General features: G+C 39.9%; 1 protein-coding gene across 3 annotated transcripts; it reads right to left on the reverse strand.

Annotated features, from left to right (window-relative positions):
• Window positions 1–3596: 3596 nt before the first annotated feature.
• On the reverse strand, window positions 3597–17497 carry GPATCH1 (G-patch domain containing 1). Of its 3 annotated transcripts, none has more exons than XM_027701538.1 (20): window positions 17375–17497; window positions 16269–16403; window positions 15900–15985; window positions 15317–15477; window positions 14861–14958; window positions 14682–14740; window positions 14119–14364; window positions 13188–13335; window positions 12412–12491; window positions 11093–11300; window positions 10115–10399; window positions 8784–8962; window positions 8348–8475; window positions 7954–8087; window positions 7465–7634; window positions 6645–6855; window positions 5853–5966; window positions 5500–5618; window positions 4845–4990; window positions 3597–4065 (listed from the first exon to the last, which is right to left on the reverse strand). In XM_027701538.1, exons 1-20 carry the CDS (start codon window positions 17448–17450, stop codon window positions 4044–4046), a joined length of 2805 nt encoding a protein of 934 aa, XP_027557339.1. In that variant the 5' UTR covers window positions 17451–17497; the 3' UTR covers window positions 3597–4043. The 3 variants fall into 3 exon arrangements, with proteins under 3 accessions (XP_027557339.1, XP_027557340.1, XP_027557338.1); XM_027701539.1 differs by having other exon boundaries at window positions 6645–6852; window positions 8784–8965; XM_027701537.1 differs by having other exon boundaries at window positions 8784–8965.
• Window positions 17498–17563: the final 66 nt, after the last annotated feature.

Raw genomic sequence — 17563 nt, forward strand, 5'->3', positions numbered from 1 at the left:
CTGCACACACCAAGTGCCCTCAGTGTCCTCACACGGCTTCCAATCAAGGCCCTTCCCCATTTCCATGTCCCTCCTTTGGACACTCTCCAATGGCTCAATCCCTTCCTTCCATTGTGTCCCCCCAAACTGCCCCAATGTTGAGGTGAGGCCACCCCAGGGCAGAGCAGAGCGGGACAATCCCCTCCCTGATGCCCCAGGACAGGGATGTCCCTCCTGGCTGCCAGGGCACTGCTGACTCAGGGACAACTGGCACCACCAGCACCCCCAGGGCCCTTTCCTGGCTCTGCTCTCCAGCCTCTCATTCCCAGTCTCTGTCCATCCAGGGCTGCCTCATCCCAGGGGCAGAATCCAGCACTTCCCCTTGTTGAACTTCCCATGGTTGGTGATTCCCAGCCCTCGGATCTGTCCAGGTCTCTCTGCAGGCCCTCGAGGGACTCAACAGCCCCTCCCAGTTCTGTGTCATCTGCAAACTTGCTCCGTGTCCCTTCCAGTCCCGAGTCCAGGTCATTGATGAGGATGTTGGAGAGCACAGGGCCCAGGATGGAGCCCTGTGGAACCCCACCAGTGACAGGTCACAGTCTGATGTCACCCCAGTCACTGTCACCCTCTGTGCCTGACCCCTGAGCCTCTCACCCAGCACAGGATGTGTTTATCCAGCTGTGGGCTGGACAGTTTGTCCAGAAGGATCCTGGGAGAGACAGGATCGAAAGCTTTGCTGAAATCCAAAAAGATCACATCAACTGGCTTTGAGACAAAAGGAACTGTCGATGTGGCAGTTATTAAACTGTAAATGTCATGACTAACACACTGAGATAGTTATTTTTATATCTCCTATCTATAATATTTGCTTAAGACTGCCACATGTCTGTTTACTTTGGAACTCGTTATTAAGAGCTGGGACTTTTTTCATTCCAGACTTCTTGGTTTCTTTGAGCTGGCAATCCCCAGCTCTTGGATAACATAAAGCTGCTAACCTGAACATCACCTGGACTTCTTGCACTTTTGGGGCTTTTTCACTATGCCTGGAAAAAGGGTTGGGTTATGGTAGAAACCTACTGCACAGCAAGAAGCCAACATTTTAGACACTTTATAAATTATTTCATTTGAATTCTTATGACATTAAGGCACTACTGTGACTCATTACCAATTCTTAGATGAAGTCATGACTGCTTAATGTACATCAGAGCTCAAGACCTGCAATCTACGTGGCACAGATACATTGTAATTTGCTTGCATAACACATAACTGTATCTCTCCAAGCCTTCTTATAGACTTAATTTAGATTTGATCACCTGGAACCTCCACACTTCCCCTATTCAGATCTCACCGTTGCTTTGCCCAGAGTGGTTGGAATTTTAAGGAAATCCCAGCTAACAACACAAAACTTAGCAGAGCAAGAAAACAGAAGTTGAGATTAAAATAAAAGGAAAAAGCCAGTGACAAGTATGAAAACACCACGGTTACGCTGGTAACAACTGTTTGATCCCTGATTTATCTTTCTCCACAAAGAATCCCACCCATAAACAAGTCAGAAAAAGGAACTTCCAAGAGAAAAAGAGCAAACTTTGTGTATCAGCTTTCAGATTTAAAATATTAATGAACTAGAGCTCTGATTCGGTGTATGCTACACATGCTTACAAGAGACACTCTTTAATGTCAAGGAACGTGTTGGAAGTATGAAATAGTTCTATTTATCTGTGACTGCAAAAACATTTACAGCTGCTATTTTTAAACTTCAGTAAATATCCTCGGGAGGCTCTCTGATGATTCAGTCGGTCTTCATGTCTGTGTAACACTCCTTGTCTGATTTCAGCTTTAAGATTTTTTCTTTCATTTGTTGTTGTGCTTGTAACACATGCAGAGCTTCACTGCACAAGAGCATGAAACTATTTTTGTGTCTTCAAAGCAAAAATGGCAGGAGCTCACAGGATCACTGTGTCCTCTCAGAATTTTAAATGCAATCTGGAAAGGAACAGAGCAACATTTAGCAATAGTTTTCTTTGAGATTATTTTTGACAGTTTAGTCCATGAGGGGGAGTACGAAAGCAGGAACCAGAGGAGAATATACCTTCAGTTCCACTTGCCTGAGCAAAGTTCACATTCTTTCCTTGGTACTACCTTGGAGCAGATTTACCAAATCTGGTTGAGAAAAAAACATTGATGGATATGGATTGTAGTTTTGTTTTTCTGGAGGTTTGGTTTGGTTTGTTTTCCCAATTCTTCTTCCTCTCAAGTCTCTCTTAAATCTTTTAAACGCTTGTTTCCTTGATTCTGGTCCATCCAAGGGCAGCACATCAAACTCTTAGGCCACACATTTTACACAAGACTGTTACAAATTTTGTTGAAGATATTTTGAAAAGGTTTCTCTTCAGTCATTTGGGAGTTTGCTCATGACTGTCCAACACCTGTTGGTGTGAGCAGAGCTAACAGAGCCCAGCTGCCACGTGCATGACACACACAAAGCAACGAGAGCTTTCCAACCCTGAGCCCAGAGCCCTGTGACCACCCTCGGGCACAGAGCCCGGCTTGCACCAGCCTGCCCGCCCTCCCCAGCCCTCCTGCACCCTCAGCTCGTGCCAGGGCTGGCTGTGGCAGCGGCCCCTGGGCAGAGCTGTCCCCAAAGCTGCTCCCCACTGCCATCAGGCAGGTCAGTATTATTTCAGAGTTCATATTGAACATGAGCCAGCAGCGTGTCCAGGTGGCCAAGAAGGCCAATGGATCCTGGCCTGGATCAGGGACAGTGTGGCAGCAGGACCAGGGAAGTGATTCTGCCCCTGGACTGGGCACTGGTGAGGCCTCACCTCAAGTGCTGTGTCCAGTTCTGGGCCCTCAGTTGAGGAAGGACATGGAGGGGCTGGAGCAGGTCCAGAGAAGAGCAACGAGGCTGGGGAAGGGACTGGAGCACAAGTGCTGTGAGGAGAGGCTGAGGGAGCTGGGGGGGCTCAGCCTGGAGAGGAGGAGGCTCAGGGGAGACCTCATCACTCTCTACAACCACCTGGCAGGAGGGGGGAGCCCAGGGGGGGGGCTGGGCTCTGTTTGAAGGCCACCAGTAGCAGGACAAAAGGGAACAGGCTCAAGCTGCCCCAGGGGAGGTTTAGGTTGGGTATTAGGCAGAAATTTTTCAGAGAGAGTGATCAGACAGTGGAAGGGGCTGCCCAGGGAGGGGGTGGAGTCCCCGTCCCTGGAGGTGTTTAAGGACAGACTGGATGTGGCATCAGTGCCATGGGCTGGGTGACAAGGTGGGGTTGGGTCACAGGTTGGACTCGATGATCTCAGAGGTCCTTCCAACCTTTCTCTGTGATTCTGTTCTACAATATGACAACTGGGGATGAAGTGTGGCATAAACAGTTTTCTTTGTAACTCCATAAAATAAGGCAGATTTTAATCATAGTATTAATCTTGTAGCACATTAGCCTTAATAATTTGTGTCAAAATGACACAAATGTCCTGCACAGGGCCAGGAGTTGGACTAGATGATCCTGATGAATCCCTTCTAACTCAGCCTATTCTATGGAAGTTCAGTGGTTTACAGCTGTTACAGTAAATGCTATATAGAATTTGGTCAGGTAAAAATAACTCTAAACACAGCCAGATACTGCAAAACTGCAATGTGAAATTCTACATTAGCTTCATTAAAAATACCTGCACCCAATACAAATTTTACATTGCTTTGGTTTTTAACTTCTTCACTCAGACTGAAACTTACTCTCTGGCACTTTAGAGGTCCTAGGCATACAAAATGATCACCATTCTTTAACAACATTAAAGTTTATTAAAATGCTTTGTTTAATGAATTAAAACAGAGCCTGTGGTATTTCAGATTATGCTGCCCAGAAAGGGGTCTTTTCAATGTTCTATAATCCATACATTTTGAACACATGAAACATCACAAAATAAAACATATGCACATATACTTTCCAAGAAATTCAATATGAATACTGTATCTATAGTGCTTCACATTATACACCACTGATCTACCATCATGGAGGAGATCAAACATTTGAGATCGAGTCACACAGTACTGAGGGAAGCAAGTGGCTTCTTCAATACTGGAGTTGTTTTAATCTAAAAGGGAGAAAGAAAAAGGAAAAGGTCACTCTGAACAGTAACATGCAACATTAAGAACATCTCATTACTTGAGCAGTCTCTTAAATCTTAGTTTAAGAGAGAGATCTGAGTATATGAGATAAAAACATTTTCTCAGTGATGTGAGACATGCAGATGTGAAGATTTCTTAGACAACTGCTTGTACAAAGAAGTCTATTTTGTGCAAAATGCGTAAAAACATATTTTAGCTGTTCAGAAATCCAAGCAGTAGCTTGTTTTCTAATAAGAAAACACCAGTACATAACTGACTCTCAGTTGCAAAGGAATGGAAGGCACAGTCCATTCAAATGCCATTTGGCACATGTCTTCCCATTGGCACATGTCCATTCCACTGCACACCTTGAGCCCAACCACTTTGCTATTAGGTCAGATGGATCTATTTGAATTGAATCTTAGCAGACAATGCTGCTTTCAAGGTTTCCAGGTAAAGAAAAGTTGATAAAGTTATGAAAATATGAATCCCTACCTGTACTTGTTCAATTTGTAATTCCAATTCAAAATACCATCCAAAAATATCAGTCATCTTTAGTGATAATGTCCATTAACTAACAGGGCTCTGTATTTAGTGCCCTTTACCTTAAGAGGTCTCTATCCTTAAATTAATTACCCTCTAGATTAGGATGTCTAACTTTTGTAATTTTTCCTCACCGAAGTGAGCAGCATTTAACAGCTCATAAATTGGTGTTTTAGTTACTCACTGCAAAATTTGCAAGTGTTTAAGTAACCTTTTTGTTTACCTTCTTAGAAGTTCTTTGGGTGACAAGCCTGTGGTATCCATATCACTGAGGCTGTCACTGCTCTCTGTCGTATCCGAGCTGCTGTCTTTTTCTGATTTTTTATTCTTGTGTTTTCCTTTGTTTTTCTGCTTCTTATGTTTCTTTTTCTGTAAAAAAGAAGAGAAATAGTCCCTTATTTCCTTGTGAAAGACTTGGATTTTTCTGGATGTTGACAACAGAAAAAAGTTGATTTCAGTGTAGACTCTGACTGAAACAGAACAATTACCAGGGACTCTTTTCCACTGCTCAGACTGAGCTAAAGAAAATATAAACCAAGACCCTTCATTTCATCTAAGCACTCAACTCCCTTTAAAACAGAAGTTTCATTACTATTATTTGTATATAAACCAAGAATTATAATGCAGTTCCCAGAACATGCCTGACACCTCCAGCACACAACATGAAACCACCCACAGTATTGTGTCTGTAGCCACGTTGTATATATGGAAAAAGCAGCACCACAGTGGGATAACTTCCTGGTTTCAAAACACCCAAGAAATTCTCTTGCTTAAATTCTATCCCCAGTATATGTATTTCCTGCAACCTGGCATAAATAATAAAAAAATTGTGACTGGCAGATCAAAGAATCAACAAACTGTTTATTTAAATAAAATACCTTTTCTTTTTTGCGTTTATGTTCTTTCTTTGTCTTGTGTTTCTCTCTTGTTTTCCTATGCTTTTCTTTCCTACTAGGCCCAGGAAAGCTTGCTGGCACCACTGTTTGCTCTTGCCAAGTAGCACCTAAAGCACAAAGCAAATGCATAAACAGTAAAAAAAAAGGACAAAAAAAGTAATTTGATTATTACCTAACAGGATAGTTAAAACAAACAAACGAAACTCCTAAGCTTTAAAATGGAAATGAAATGTCTAAAAATCCTAACTGCAACATCCCTGTTGTAATTAAATGCCTTTGTGTTTAAATTATGTCACTAAATGTGCAGAATTTACACTCTAAAAGCTTACAGAACCCACCAGAAGAAAAAGCTGGAGGCAATTTTGGTCCAAATTCCTCTGCTGCATCCAGTTCCTGCTTTGAAGCAGACAACGAAGAAGTGCCAGGATCAGCTGTAGCAGCCACACTCTCTATGAAAAAAGCCAAAGAATTCTATATTTGAAAGGAAAATAAGAAAACACTTTTTCCAGGAAGAAAGTTAAAGGAGGCTTTCTAAAAACCTTTAAGAAAGCAATCCTGTACCTCTATGGATGCTCTGGCTAACTGGACAGCTGGAATTCTGAAACATGCCAATGTACTGTGGGGTTTTTTTCTCCTTTAAATCAAAGTTTGCCTTTTACACTACACAATTATTGAATAATATCAGTGCATTTGTTTGCTTCTATTTTTCAACAGAGAAATATTTTTCCATTACTTAGAACGAAAAGAAAACTCCACGAGATTCATAAAGTTAATAAACGCTAAAAGTTAAATGTTAATAGAACCAATTGTGACAGGAAGTGAACAAAGTATTTCCATTTTAAGTATGCTCTAGCACTAGATGTTTTCTTCCCCTCACTGTTTAACAAGCATATTCCACAGGGCACTTCGCTTGTAAAATCTACACAAGACAAATGGCAACATAAATAACACTATAACATGCAAGGCCTTATTCAGTCCTGCATTATTCACATTTTCTACATGCCCAGTCCCACCAATTCCAGATGATCTGCACAGGAGTGCAGTCCTAGAGTATGTGATTCATAAGTTTATCTTTTACAAGGTATTTATTTTATGTTGCATAAAAATGAACATCCATTAGGTACTACCTTGTACATTAGAGGAAGAACTGTCTGGTTTATCAACTTGCTTCGTGGTTTCTGACTCTGTTACTGAAGTCGTTGGTTGCTGTTCCTCATCACTCTCTTCTTCAGAGGAAGATGATTTTTCATCTGAAGAACTCACAAAGATGGCCTTAAATAAATCCATGGGTGGTCGTTTGCTTTCTTCTTCCTGATCCTTTCCTTCCTTAGCTCCCTGCTAAACAGCAAGAACAAACTGCATTTAAACACTAAAGAAAGTAACAATCTCTCTCTGGTAAGGCACAACTTCATATTTACAGATATTTACAGATATCACAATAGCTGTGGAACACACAACCTGAGGAACCAAACCAGTAAAGGTGTGAAACACTGTGAAACTAAGCCAGTGTCCTGTAAATGGGAGTGCAGATTGTGCTACACAGTTGAAAACAGAATTTGTAATATTTGGGGATCTAATTCTTTATTTCAAACTTCAGTTATATAATACTAAATTTAAGCAAAAGGAAAATATCACCTTTCTCCCCAGAATATGCACCCTCCTCCATTCTGCCTCTGAGCAGACTGAGGGTGACTGAATTTAGTTCCCAGTCTGCTGAACGACATTTTTTCTCCTCTTAAGCTGCTACTTCAAGTACAGTCTAACCTGCTGTCCTTGTCAGCTGCAAACATTTTACATCTCAGAGTTATAATCTCAAAATTCTTCAAAGTACTATCTCATGCCTCTGCTCTTGAGTTGGCTCTTGAGCAAACTGATCTGTATTAAATCAATTCATGTATTATCCAATCTTATTTCTGGGTTGACAAGGTTCAAACCTCGTAAACTCACCTCAGTGGGAGGAGTTTCACTTGGCCCAGTTGCACATTTTTCAGTTGCTGGCACTGGTGGCTGCTGCTGAACATCAGCTTTTGATCTAGCAAGACTAATGAATTCACTGATAGAATCTTTTTTCTCCTTCTCTTTATCTGACACATCCCACCTTGAAGGTTTCTTTGGTTCTAAAACATCCAAAACATTCAAATTAGTTGCATGCCAAATTATCCTGCATTTCATGGTCTGTTTGATTACTCTGCTTCTTCAGTTTGACATTTTTTAAATCTTTCTAATGAATATTCAACCTATAAAAATCTTCTAGGTAAAAGAAATTAGCATTATATCACTGACTTCGGTTTTTATGTCACTGAAATTTTCTTTCAATTTCTTTATTTAGGGTTTTTAATTAAAAAAAGTTGTAGGGTTTTTTTCAATTAAAAAAGATGCTTTTTCTGTACTATTATCTTGTTTATAGTTAAATTAATAAAGTAACAACAAACTTACTGTTGAGGCTGTTATTCTCTTGGATTTGTTTGTTTGTTGCTTGAGGTGCAGACGTGGTGGGCTCAGGGACAGTCAAGAAATTAAACACAGAATACTTGTCTCTTTTCACTTTTGGTAAACCAACTATGGAAGAACTAGAGGGAAATAAAAATGTTTGTTGGTTATTGCTTTCAACACACAAAAGGCCTCAAATTATCTACAAGAAGCTGAAACACCTACAGCAGTCCTTCAAATGCATGCTGTTTTGTCAGAGGTCACCATGTTTCATGATGCAAATATTGGCAGTTCTGTATCACATTATGACACAAGAAGAAAACACCAAGCCAGATTTTCCATCAGCAAATGAAAAACTGAGAATTTTCCAATATAAAAACATAAATATCAATTATCTTACTCAGGGTACGGATCACGGACGTTAAATCTTTTACACAGCAGCTTATCAGGGTGCCACTCAAACTTGTCTCTTGTGAGTTTGCCAAACATCTTCATCTTCACAGCTGTTTCCTTATCATCAAGATCATTCTGAAAAAGTCAAACATTTACAGCTGCTAGATAAGTCACAACTTACTGAACTATTACTGTTCTAAGACTTAAAATGAGATAGAAACATAATATTTAAGTGCTGTTTAACAAATCAGTATTCTGCATGCAGTGAGTGTTTTCAAAAGGTGGGCAACACCTTTTGGTGTTTGAATGTTTGAACACAAAAAGCTGGTTCAACAGAAGGGCAACAAAACAGTGACAAATCTACAGAAGGGTTTTAAAGAAGGAGAAAGTCAGGATTGAGGCAGCAACTGCAGCTCCAGAGTATCAAAAAGAACAACAGATACCTCTTGGTCTCGAGGAACTTCGACTTTGTCAACATCATCTTCATACTTGGCCCGTGTGAACCTGGCTGAGAGGGTGGAATTGGAGGCTCTGTAGAACGTGGCTGCACGGATGAACTCCTCCTGCTCCCTTCCCCGCTCCCATTCCGTCATATTTGGGTCTAAAAAACGCTCCAGTGCATCTGCTGTGAGACCAGGAGAGAAATGCTCAGCACAGGTTACAGCTTATGAGCTCCAACACTTCTGAAACAATAAGATCATAAGCAAACATCCTTGCAAGTATTTAATGAGTATTTAGCTTAAGGACAGTATTAATCTCAACTGTGTTAATCCTTGATAAATGGAGGTAGTTTTTCAAGACGGCATTTGCCAAATGCAAAATAGATATTTTAAATAATTTTGCCTGCAAACCTGACTCCTTAGTCTCTGCCCTCTAAGGAATGTTCAGAATACTTAATGTGTTTAAAAACAAAAAGTATAATGCAAAGATTTATCAAATAACTAAAACACACAACAGAGTTAACCAAGGAGTAAGCCTGGCTAGGCTTTGGTAACTTCAAGGGGCTTTCTGGTGTATAAAGTGCCCACTGATAAATACAGAGTTTGGACACAAGTTTTTATATAAACAATAAAGACCCTGTTTACAGCAGCAGGTTCACTTTTTCTCCCAGAAGGAAGAGGAAATAACACCAGCCAAGCAAACACTCTTACAGGAAAACTTTATTCATTCCAGTTATTTAAATATTCCTGCACTTTCATCATTATTACTAAGGAGGCATTTACAGCCATAACAGTCATAATTGAGGGTACTCAATTTTACACAGGGAAAATCCCAGTCCTGAACAGAGGAACTTCGGGTTCAAAGCTCAAGTAATCTGTCCCACTGTGATAACCAGAGGAGGCTACTTACCAGGAAATGTTTTTTTGATAGAATGAAAAGGACTATTCAAAAAAAGCCAAAAACCAAACCACAACTAAAATAACAAACCCAGGTTTTCTATCTGTCACTATATGCTTTCCTCCATGACATTTTGCTGGTGCCCATTTTCTTCTTCTCCAATGGCCCCTTTGTACTTAAAAATTTGAAAAACAAACCAACCCCTTTTTTTTTTTTTTTTATAATTTTAAGGCAATCTATATTCACAGGCTGCTGAGGAACTCCCTAGATCTGCTTCAGCTTTGTATGCCTTACAGAAAAATCACAGCACTGAAGAACTCACCTCAAGGCACTGTGGAATTCAGGAAGAGAACTCACAGTGGACATATAATGCACCGGAACCAAAAAAGGAAGGGGGGAAAAAAAAAAGAAAATAATTAATCAAGAAATATTTTACCTTTTTCTCCTTGTTTAAGACTTTTCACAAAATTTTCGTATCTTTTTTGTTTTTCTGGATTTCTTGCAAACGGTTTGAAGTCACTAGAACCAGCATTTGCCAACTGCCCCCCCAACAGCATTTGCCATTTGGGAGAAGCATCCTCTGGGGGGGCTGGCTGGAATCTGTTTTGTGACTGCTGAGCCACTGGTTTTGCTTTCATTTGTTGTTCAGATGCTTGCTTCACTTCTTTGAGTCTTTCCCTGTCTTTCTCAGACAGATATTCCAAAACAGAAGGAGCTGGACCTAAAGCAGAAAAAAGCAGTAAAACAGAAATGAAAAATTCCTAGAACTATTTCTTCCACTTTAGTGGAGGAAAAAGCCCTATCACTATGGGTATACATTCAGAGAAAATGCTCTTAAGCAGAAATAAAAAATAAAATTGCAGAGACTGGCAATTTTAATAAATAATGCCTTACAGAAAAATCACAGCACTGAAGAACTCACCTCAAGGCACTGTGGAATTCAGGAAGAGAACTCGTGGTGGACATATAATGCATATATAATTAATAAATAATTAAATAAAACTTGGCCACTAATAAATCTTTTATGCTATTTACCACATATTTACATATAACTTTATAAAGTTCACTATTGTAGACACAAATGTGAGGCACAGTTACATATTTGAATGTATTTCAGTGAAACTTCATTTTACAGAAAAAATCCTCAGAGCCTCCTACATTCATAAAAGGACACAGGAAAACCCAACCAAGCACAACAAAACACAATCCAACACATACTTTTTGCCTTTAAAATATTTAAGTAAATGAAAATACAGCCAGCTATGCCAACAATTCAAATGTTGAGATGAAACCGAGCACTGGAATGGCATTCCAGCTATGGGAACTAGATTTGGTATGTTTATATTAGAATATAAGTGTTCAAGGCCAGTTTTTACTGTTACACAAGCAAAGGTGTGGTCACATATCTCAGTACCTTTCAGCCTTTCAGTCTCTCCCAGCAGTTCCCTCCTCTGAGCTGCATCCAAAGCGTGCCTGCTCTGCTGCCCTGGATCACTCCCGAGCTTCCCGGTGGATTCCTCCAAAGCCTTCTGTAAATGGGAGTTTTCTTTCCCAGCTGCTATCACAGGTCGAAAGTAATGGAATGGTCTGTAATTTCGGGGCAGGTGAGGTGGTGGGTAAATCTTTGGGGCCACAGAACAAAAAATTCCACTCAGAGAGAGAGAGACGACTTTGTATTTAACACTTACGAACGTGCTTCAGAAAAAGGCAGCTCAACCTAAAAATTCCTCAACTTACATCCTAAAAAATTCCTCAACTTACATCCTAAAAATTCCTCAACTTACATCCTAAAAAATTCCTCAACTTACATCCTAAAAAATTCCTCAACTTACATCCTAAAAAAATTCCTCAACTTACATCCTAAAAAATTCCTCAATTTACATACTACAAGCTACTGATTCTTTTAGACCTAGTCAGTAACTGGTATTGCAACACAAACTCTGGGAACAAACATTGACAATACGTAATGACTGTGAAAAAATAGGAAAATAAGCACATCAAGCAACAAAAAAACTTAACAGGAGTCTTAATTTGCACTGTTTCTGTTTGAGAAAATGATCTTGGTATTGCTTTTTTCTTGTTTTTGTTGTTTTTTTTTTTTAAACTAAAGTCACTTGATTTAATCAATTAATTGTACTACTGAGTACTTGTGTGCTTACTGTATTTTAATGTCTTTCAAGGTGTTTTTCCCCCATATTCTTCATTCAGGCTGTTACTTCAAAGGTTATCCCTGTGCTCCCTATGCAGTGCAATTTTATACACCACACAAATATTCCTCCTTAGAAAGAGGACCATGTCATACAGTTCTGTTTGTCATCCTAATTTATGTGAATATATATGGCATAAATGATACAAACCTGAGAACAGGACTAACAAATAAACTGAATTTTACATTTGAAAGATCCAGGAGCAGAAGATGCAATTTTCTTATTTTGAAGTCAAATGAAACCATTCCTCCAACTTTATGGCAAATAACAGTACACAGTGTGGGAAGCATTTGTTCAAAGCCAGTGCCACAGGTAAAGTTTAAATTCCTTAAGGAGTCTGACAGATTTTTGGTTTCTATTGAACAGCCCCAATGCTATGATTTTGCTCACTTATCAATCTTTACTGCTGATCAGAACACTCATTTCTAAGAACAGAAAAAACACAGAGCAGCAGTAAAGTCCACACAGCTCACATGACAATTTCTTGATGTTATTCTTAATACAAAAACTATCATTATCTGCTTACCTTGATTGGAATTGATGATTTTGATGCCAAGGAAAAACCATCCAAGATTTTGCCTATATATTTAAATTCTCTTTCAGGCCCTACAAAGTGACCACAGAGTTGGTAAATATCTAAACATGTATGTTAGGCAAAAAGGGTTTTTTTTTCTGAATATTTTCCATTTGTTAGAGGACATAATTGTAGTTTCTTGTCTTCACTGCCTTTCATTTAAAATTAAGGGATTCTGGATTAGTATTATACAGCTAAAAAACTACTACCAGTGACTGTTGGGAGGTGAATATGGCTTGTAGTGAAGCCACAGTGTCACTACTGTGAACAGGTCACACCATCAGTGCCATTAATGTGCACAATAAACGTGAGCAGACACTCTAGAAATCACTGCAGTATTTCAAGCACTTAAAAGCTGCAGCAAAACCAAAGTGGTATCAAAATAAAACTCACCAAAATTATTTGAAATACAGAAGTACCAGTAAAAAAATTCTCTTTGCAAGTATGGGGTAGTATTTTGTAAACATGGTTCACAGTCACTTGTTTCCTGCAGTGGAACTGAAGCAGCAGATATTTTGAAAATATAATTTGGAGGTTTAACCAACATTGGGTTTAGTGGAGGACTTCAGAAATTATTTCTGTATTTGGACACTAAAATACAGAAGGAAGACTAGTTCAAGTTTCAGATATCAAGGCTGAAAACTAAACTATCTGGCAAATAGAGACTACATTATGCTATTTTTTCCCCCAAATTACATTAGGTGTTGAGATAGATCCACAGTTCTTACTTTTTTTGGATTTATACTGCTTTGGTGCTGTCCAGCCATACAAGCCATCCCCAGGTTCCTCATCTTTTAGAACTGTATCATACTTTGACAGTGTGTCTGTTGCATAAATATCATCGTCTTCTTCCTCTAAAGCTCCCACACCAAAAGCCTAAAATATATTTTAAATATAAATGAAAGCTCAGAAATATACAAATACTTTAAAGTCACATATCAGAACACTTCCACATGTATATCTACTCATCTATATAAGATGTGGAGTGTATATATACATATACACTGGGAAAAATGTACAGCTTCACCCCAAGAAGTGAGGTGGAAAAAAAAACCCCACCTCACTGAACACAAAAGCAAACATATTCCATTCCCCTGGCAAGCAAGTTTGATCTGTACAGGATGAGGACAGCAGACTAATTACACAAAATAACATTTGCAATCTGTCTAAGACCGGGTTAAGTTCTCAAAAGGGAAAAAAAATTGTCAGTTGGCATGGAAATGAAGCAAGGAGAATTCCCAGAAATGTAAACTGACCGTGCTTCCAGATAAGAACTACAAATAGCATGGAGCAACACAAAACCTCTCTAGCTAACAGACACAGCAGTACTGAAAGCAAAACAGACAAAAAAATGTCAACTAAAACCATACTGAATATAAACTTTCTCTAACCAAAGTAACACAAGACTTTTCTCCATCCAGCTACTCAGAGTCAGGTATTTTGCATAGTTGTCTTTAACAATATTGATAAGTGAAGGCATTTGAAAGTTCTAAGGATTTTTCCACATCTTCAAAACAAGTTTTAAAGAACTGTCAATCCACACTTAAGATTTCTCACAATAACCCTGCAATTACAAGGAGCTTTTCACTTAAAAAAACCCCCAAAATTTATTTATATTTTACTGCACTAATCATAAAATGCATTAAAAATTGTCCTTACCTGACCTGTAATACCCAGTTTTCTTCCTTTACTATGTGTCAGATCCCCAAGTAAATTGCTTGTCTCTTCAGAACCACCTGTGAAAAGATTCAGGTGTTCTCTTCCAGACACACCAAACAAAGCTTGTGAGGGATCCAAACCCTTATAGCCAAGTCCATGGACATTCTCTTTTGGAGTCAAATCTACAGGCATTACATCTTTTGGGGCAAAGGTCACATTCTCTGGTTGGTATTCATCCTCTTCCTCCTTGTACAAAATAAAAGTTTACAGGAGAAAATATGATTAAAAGTGCTGTATGTTGAGCTTTTACACCATTCAGTTAACATGAGCCTAGGAAAGTCTGCAATTCCTAAATTATATATGAACTACACCTGCTTAAGAAGAAATTTAGTTACACTAAAACCTTTCTTCACATTAAGCACAGTAAGCATGAATGCTTTTAAGAAGACTTGAAACTACATTTTAAAATACTTTCAAAGACATTAAAGAAGTTACAGGAGTTTTTTACTGTGCTAACACACATTCTTACATAAGTCAACAAACAACTTTTGCTTGTTTAATACCTCAGAACCCTCAGACAGTCCAGGTGGTAAGGCACAACCATATATTTTCACTGTAGGATCTGTAAGAGACATCAGAGCATCATATTAAATTAATAAAAGGAGGTTTTAAAATTAAGTTTCTAATCTGTCTGTGAATGTTAACTTTCTACCAAGGAGCTCAGGAACTTCACTGAACTTACCAGGTTTCTGCCTGCATGGCTTTCTTTTGACTCGTGGTCCAATTCCTTGTCCTTCTTTCCAGCCCATTTTTCGTAACAGTTCAACTCCAACTGTTATTCTAAGAAGAAAACAAAAGAAAACAAAACCCCAAAATTACTTCAAACAACACTTTTACTATTTATTGATCAACCAGGTACATACATAACATTTGAACTTCTGCTTTTATACCCCAGCCAAAATCAAATCTGAATGTATCAATGTTTTCACACACACTGCATGCCAGTTGAAAGTGTTTACCTGGTACAGGTCTGCACATTCAAAACAGAAATCCAGGTGGAGGCCACTTAGGAAGTGCAACACTGCAGATCTTCCAGTCTCTTTTGCAGATTACTGTGGTCAAAAGTTACTTTTCTAACCAACACAACACTTCCAAGTAAAAGGAATTGTTTGGCTAATCTTTATGTAAATTCACTTACTTAGAGGGTCCTATTAAATCATCAAATGCCGTGGTTCCTGGAATGGCAGCAACTACTCCTGCAATCTGTCTGGCTTTCTCTTTTATTCTGTCTTTAGTTTTGGATGCAAAATCATCTGTGGTTGTAATATCTTTTGGTGCTATCCCAAATTCACTAAGATCCTGGAAAATACACACAAAATGCAAAAAGAAAATTAAACACCCCTCAAATTCTTACTTACTGTAATACTAAAGGAAAGGGATATGACCTTCATATCGGTTAATTTTCTTGAGCTGTTTATACACTTGTTTTTTGAATAATTTGAATAGACATATTTTAAACAGCTTTAGAAGTGTTTGCCTTTCCTGATAAAGTGAAAGGGCTCAGTTCTGGTTTTATTTTTTAATATTAACATTACAGGAGCTTCTTAAGTGAACCTATCAAACAGACTTTATGACCTAGCACTATAACACTCCATTACAAGCAATACTTTTAAAGTTACTTCAATTTTTGCTATTTAAGTTCTTCAGAAAATTTTATGGCCTGAAAAACCTGCTGTCATGGAAACTATTTACAAAAGTTTTCTATTCCTTTCCAAATGTACCTCTTCATCCATGAAGTCTTCTGGTCCAAGAACGGTTCTGTCTGCTCTCTTCTGGCGTGATGAGACAAAAGCTGAGGGTGTCCATCCTTTAAAGAAGGTAAATATTTAATGAGGTACTTAAGGCAGCACAGTATTTGAAAACAATTCAAACATTTCAACCTTACACCTTAAGGATACACCAAAGGAACACTTGTAAAATTGCAGTCCAAAAACTCAGGGGGAAATAACTTCAGCAACACTGTTCCAACTATTTACAGTGTAAGGAATAGCAGGGGAAAAAAAATGCTTAACAACAGTTAGTTTGTTTTCACTAACATCAAACTACAGTACTCAATTTAATGCTTCCCAGAAGACAGAAAAACATCCAACCTTCCTTTGTGCCAACGGTGTTAAAGTAACCAGCAGAAAAGCCACCAGTAAAGGCTCCATGGAAACGCTGATATCGCCCCTTGGCATCTTTAACAGTCTGTTCTTGAAGAGGAACTGGCTTTTTAATTCGTTCACCTACAACCAAATACATCAGAAAATAAGACACAACACTGCGTGAAGAAGCGACCCTCCCCTCCCTCCAGAAGCCATTTCTTCCTTGCAAGTAAGAACTGGATCAAACAGTGGCCACCCTGAAGTAGAAAGCATCAGTTTACATCTATTTCCTCTCCACTATAACTATTTGTATACACTGCTGATGCACATTGTTAAAGGAAAAGCTTTGTGTTCACATCAAACCCCTTAACTCTGATAAGTTCTGAGAACAATGTTCTTTTCCTGTGAAAGGACACTTTCAGTTTTTAGATACGCGAGACCCTGTGAGAGGATTTCATCACTTCAGTAACTGCTTGAGAAATGACACACCAGAAGTGTCCAAAACTGAAATGAACCACAAAAGCTACAGACTTTGACATGAACATTTACACCTTTTAAGCAGTATTTCTTGCATAAAGTGGCACAGACTTGGGACTCACAGCCATAGTTAGTCCTTGGACTAGTGAATATACGACATTTAAGGTGAATATGCGAATACAAGTGTAGGACGATCACATTAGCATAACTGCGTGCACTTGAAGTGTTACACTTGATCTCTATTTTCTTCTCTTTTTTTGAGGCTTAGGGAAAGGACAGAAGGAAAGGCTGGCCCCCAGCTCCACGCAGAGCAGGGACAGCCCAGCCCCGCACAGCCGGTGTGGTGCCGGCAGGGCCTTTCCCCGCTCCGTCCCCAGGCCGAGCCAGACCTTTTTGCAGGCCAGCACGGCTGCCGCGGCAGGGGGAGGAAGAGGAGGCAGGAGAGGCAGGGGAGGAAGGGGAGGCGGGTCTGCGCAGGGCCCACACGCCACAGCTCCCACAGCCAAGGCCGCGGCACCTCCGGCCGCGAACCGGCCCGGGCAGCGCGGGCCCTGCCCTGCGGGACAGCAGCGCCTCCCGCGGGGCCGCTCCGCAGCGCTCGCCACAAGGCCCGGAGGGGCAGGGAGGGTCCTTACCCTCCTGCAGGGGCTGCAGCGCGGCTCCGTAGCTCACCAGGTCCTCCTCCTCCTCGCTGTCGCTGCCCGCCGCCATCTTGCCCGACGGTGGCCGCGCGGGGCACGGCGGCGTCACGTGCGGGGGGCGGAGCCGCCGAGAACACCGGGAATCCCATCCCCGGAATCCCATCCCCGGGAACCTCATCCCGG

Source organism: Neopelma chrysocephalum, unplaced genomic scaffold (assembly GCF_003984885.1).
Source record: "Neopelma chrysocephalum unplaced genomic scaffold, ASM398488v2 Primary Assembly neopelma1_159, whole genome shotgun sequence".
NCBI lineage: Eukaryota > Metazoa > Chordata > Aves > Passeriformes > Pipridae > Neopelma > Neopelma chrysocephalum.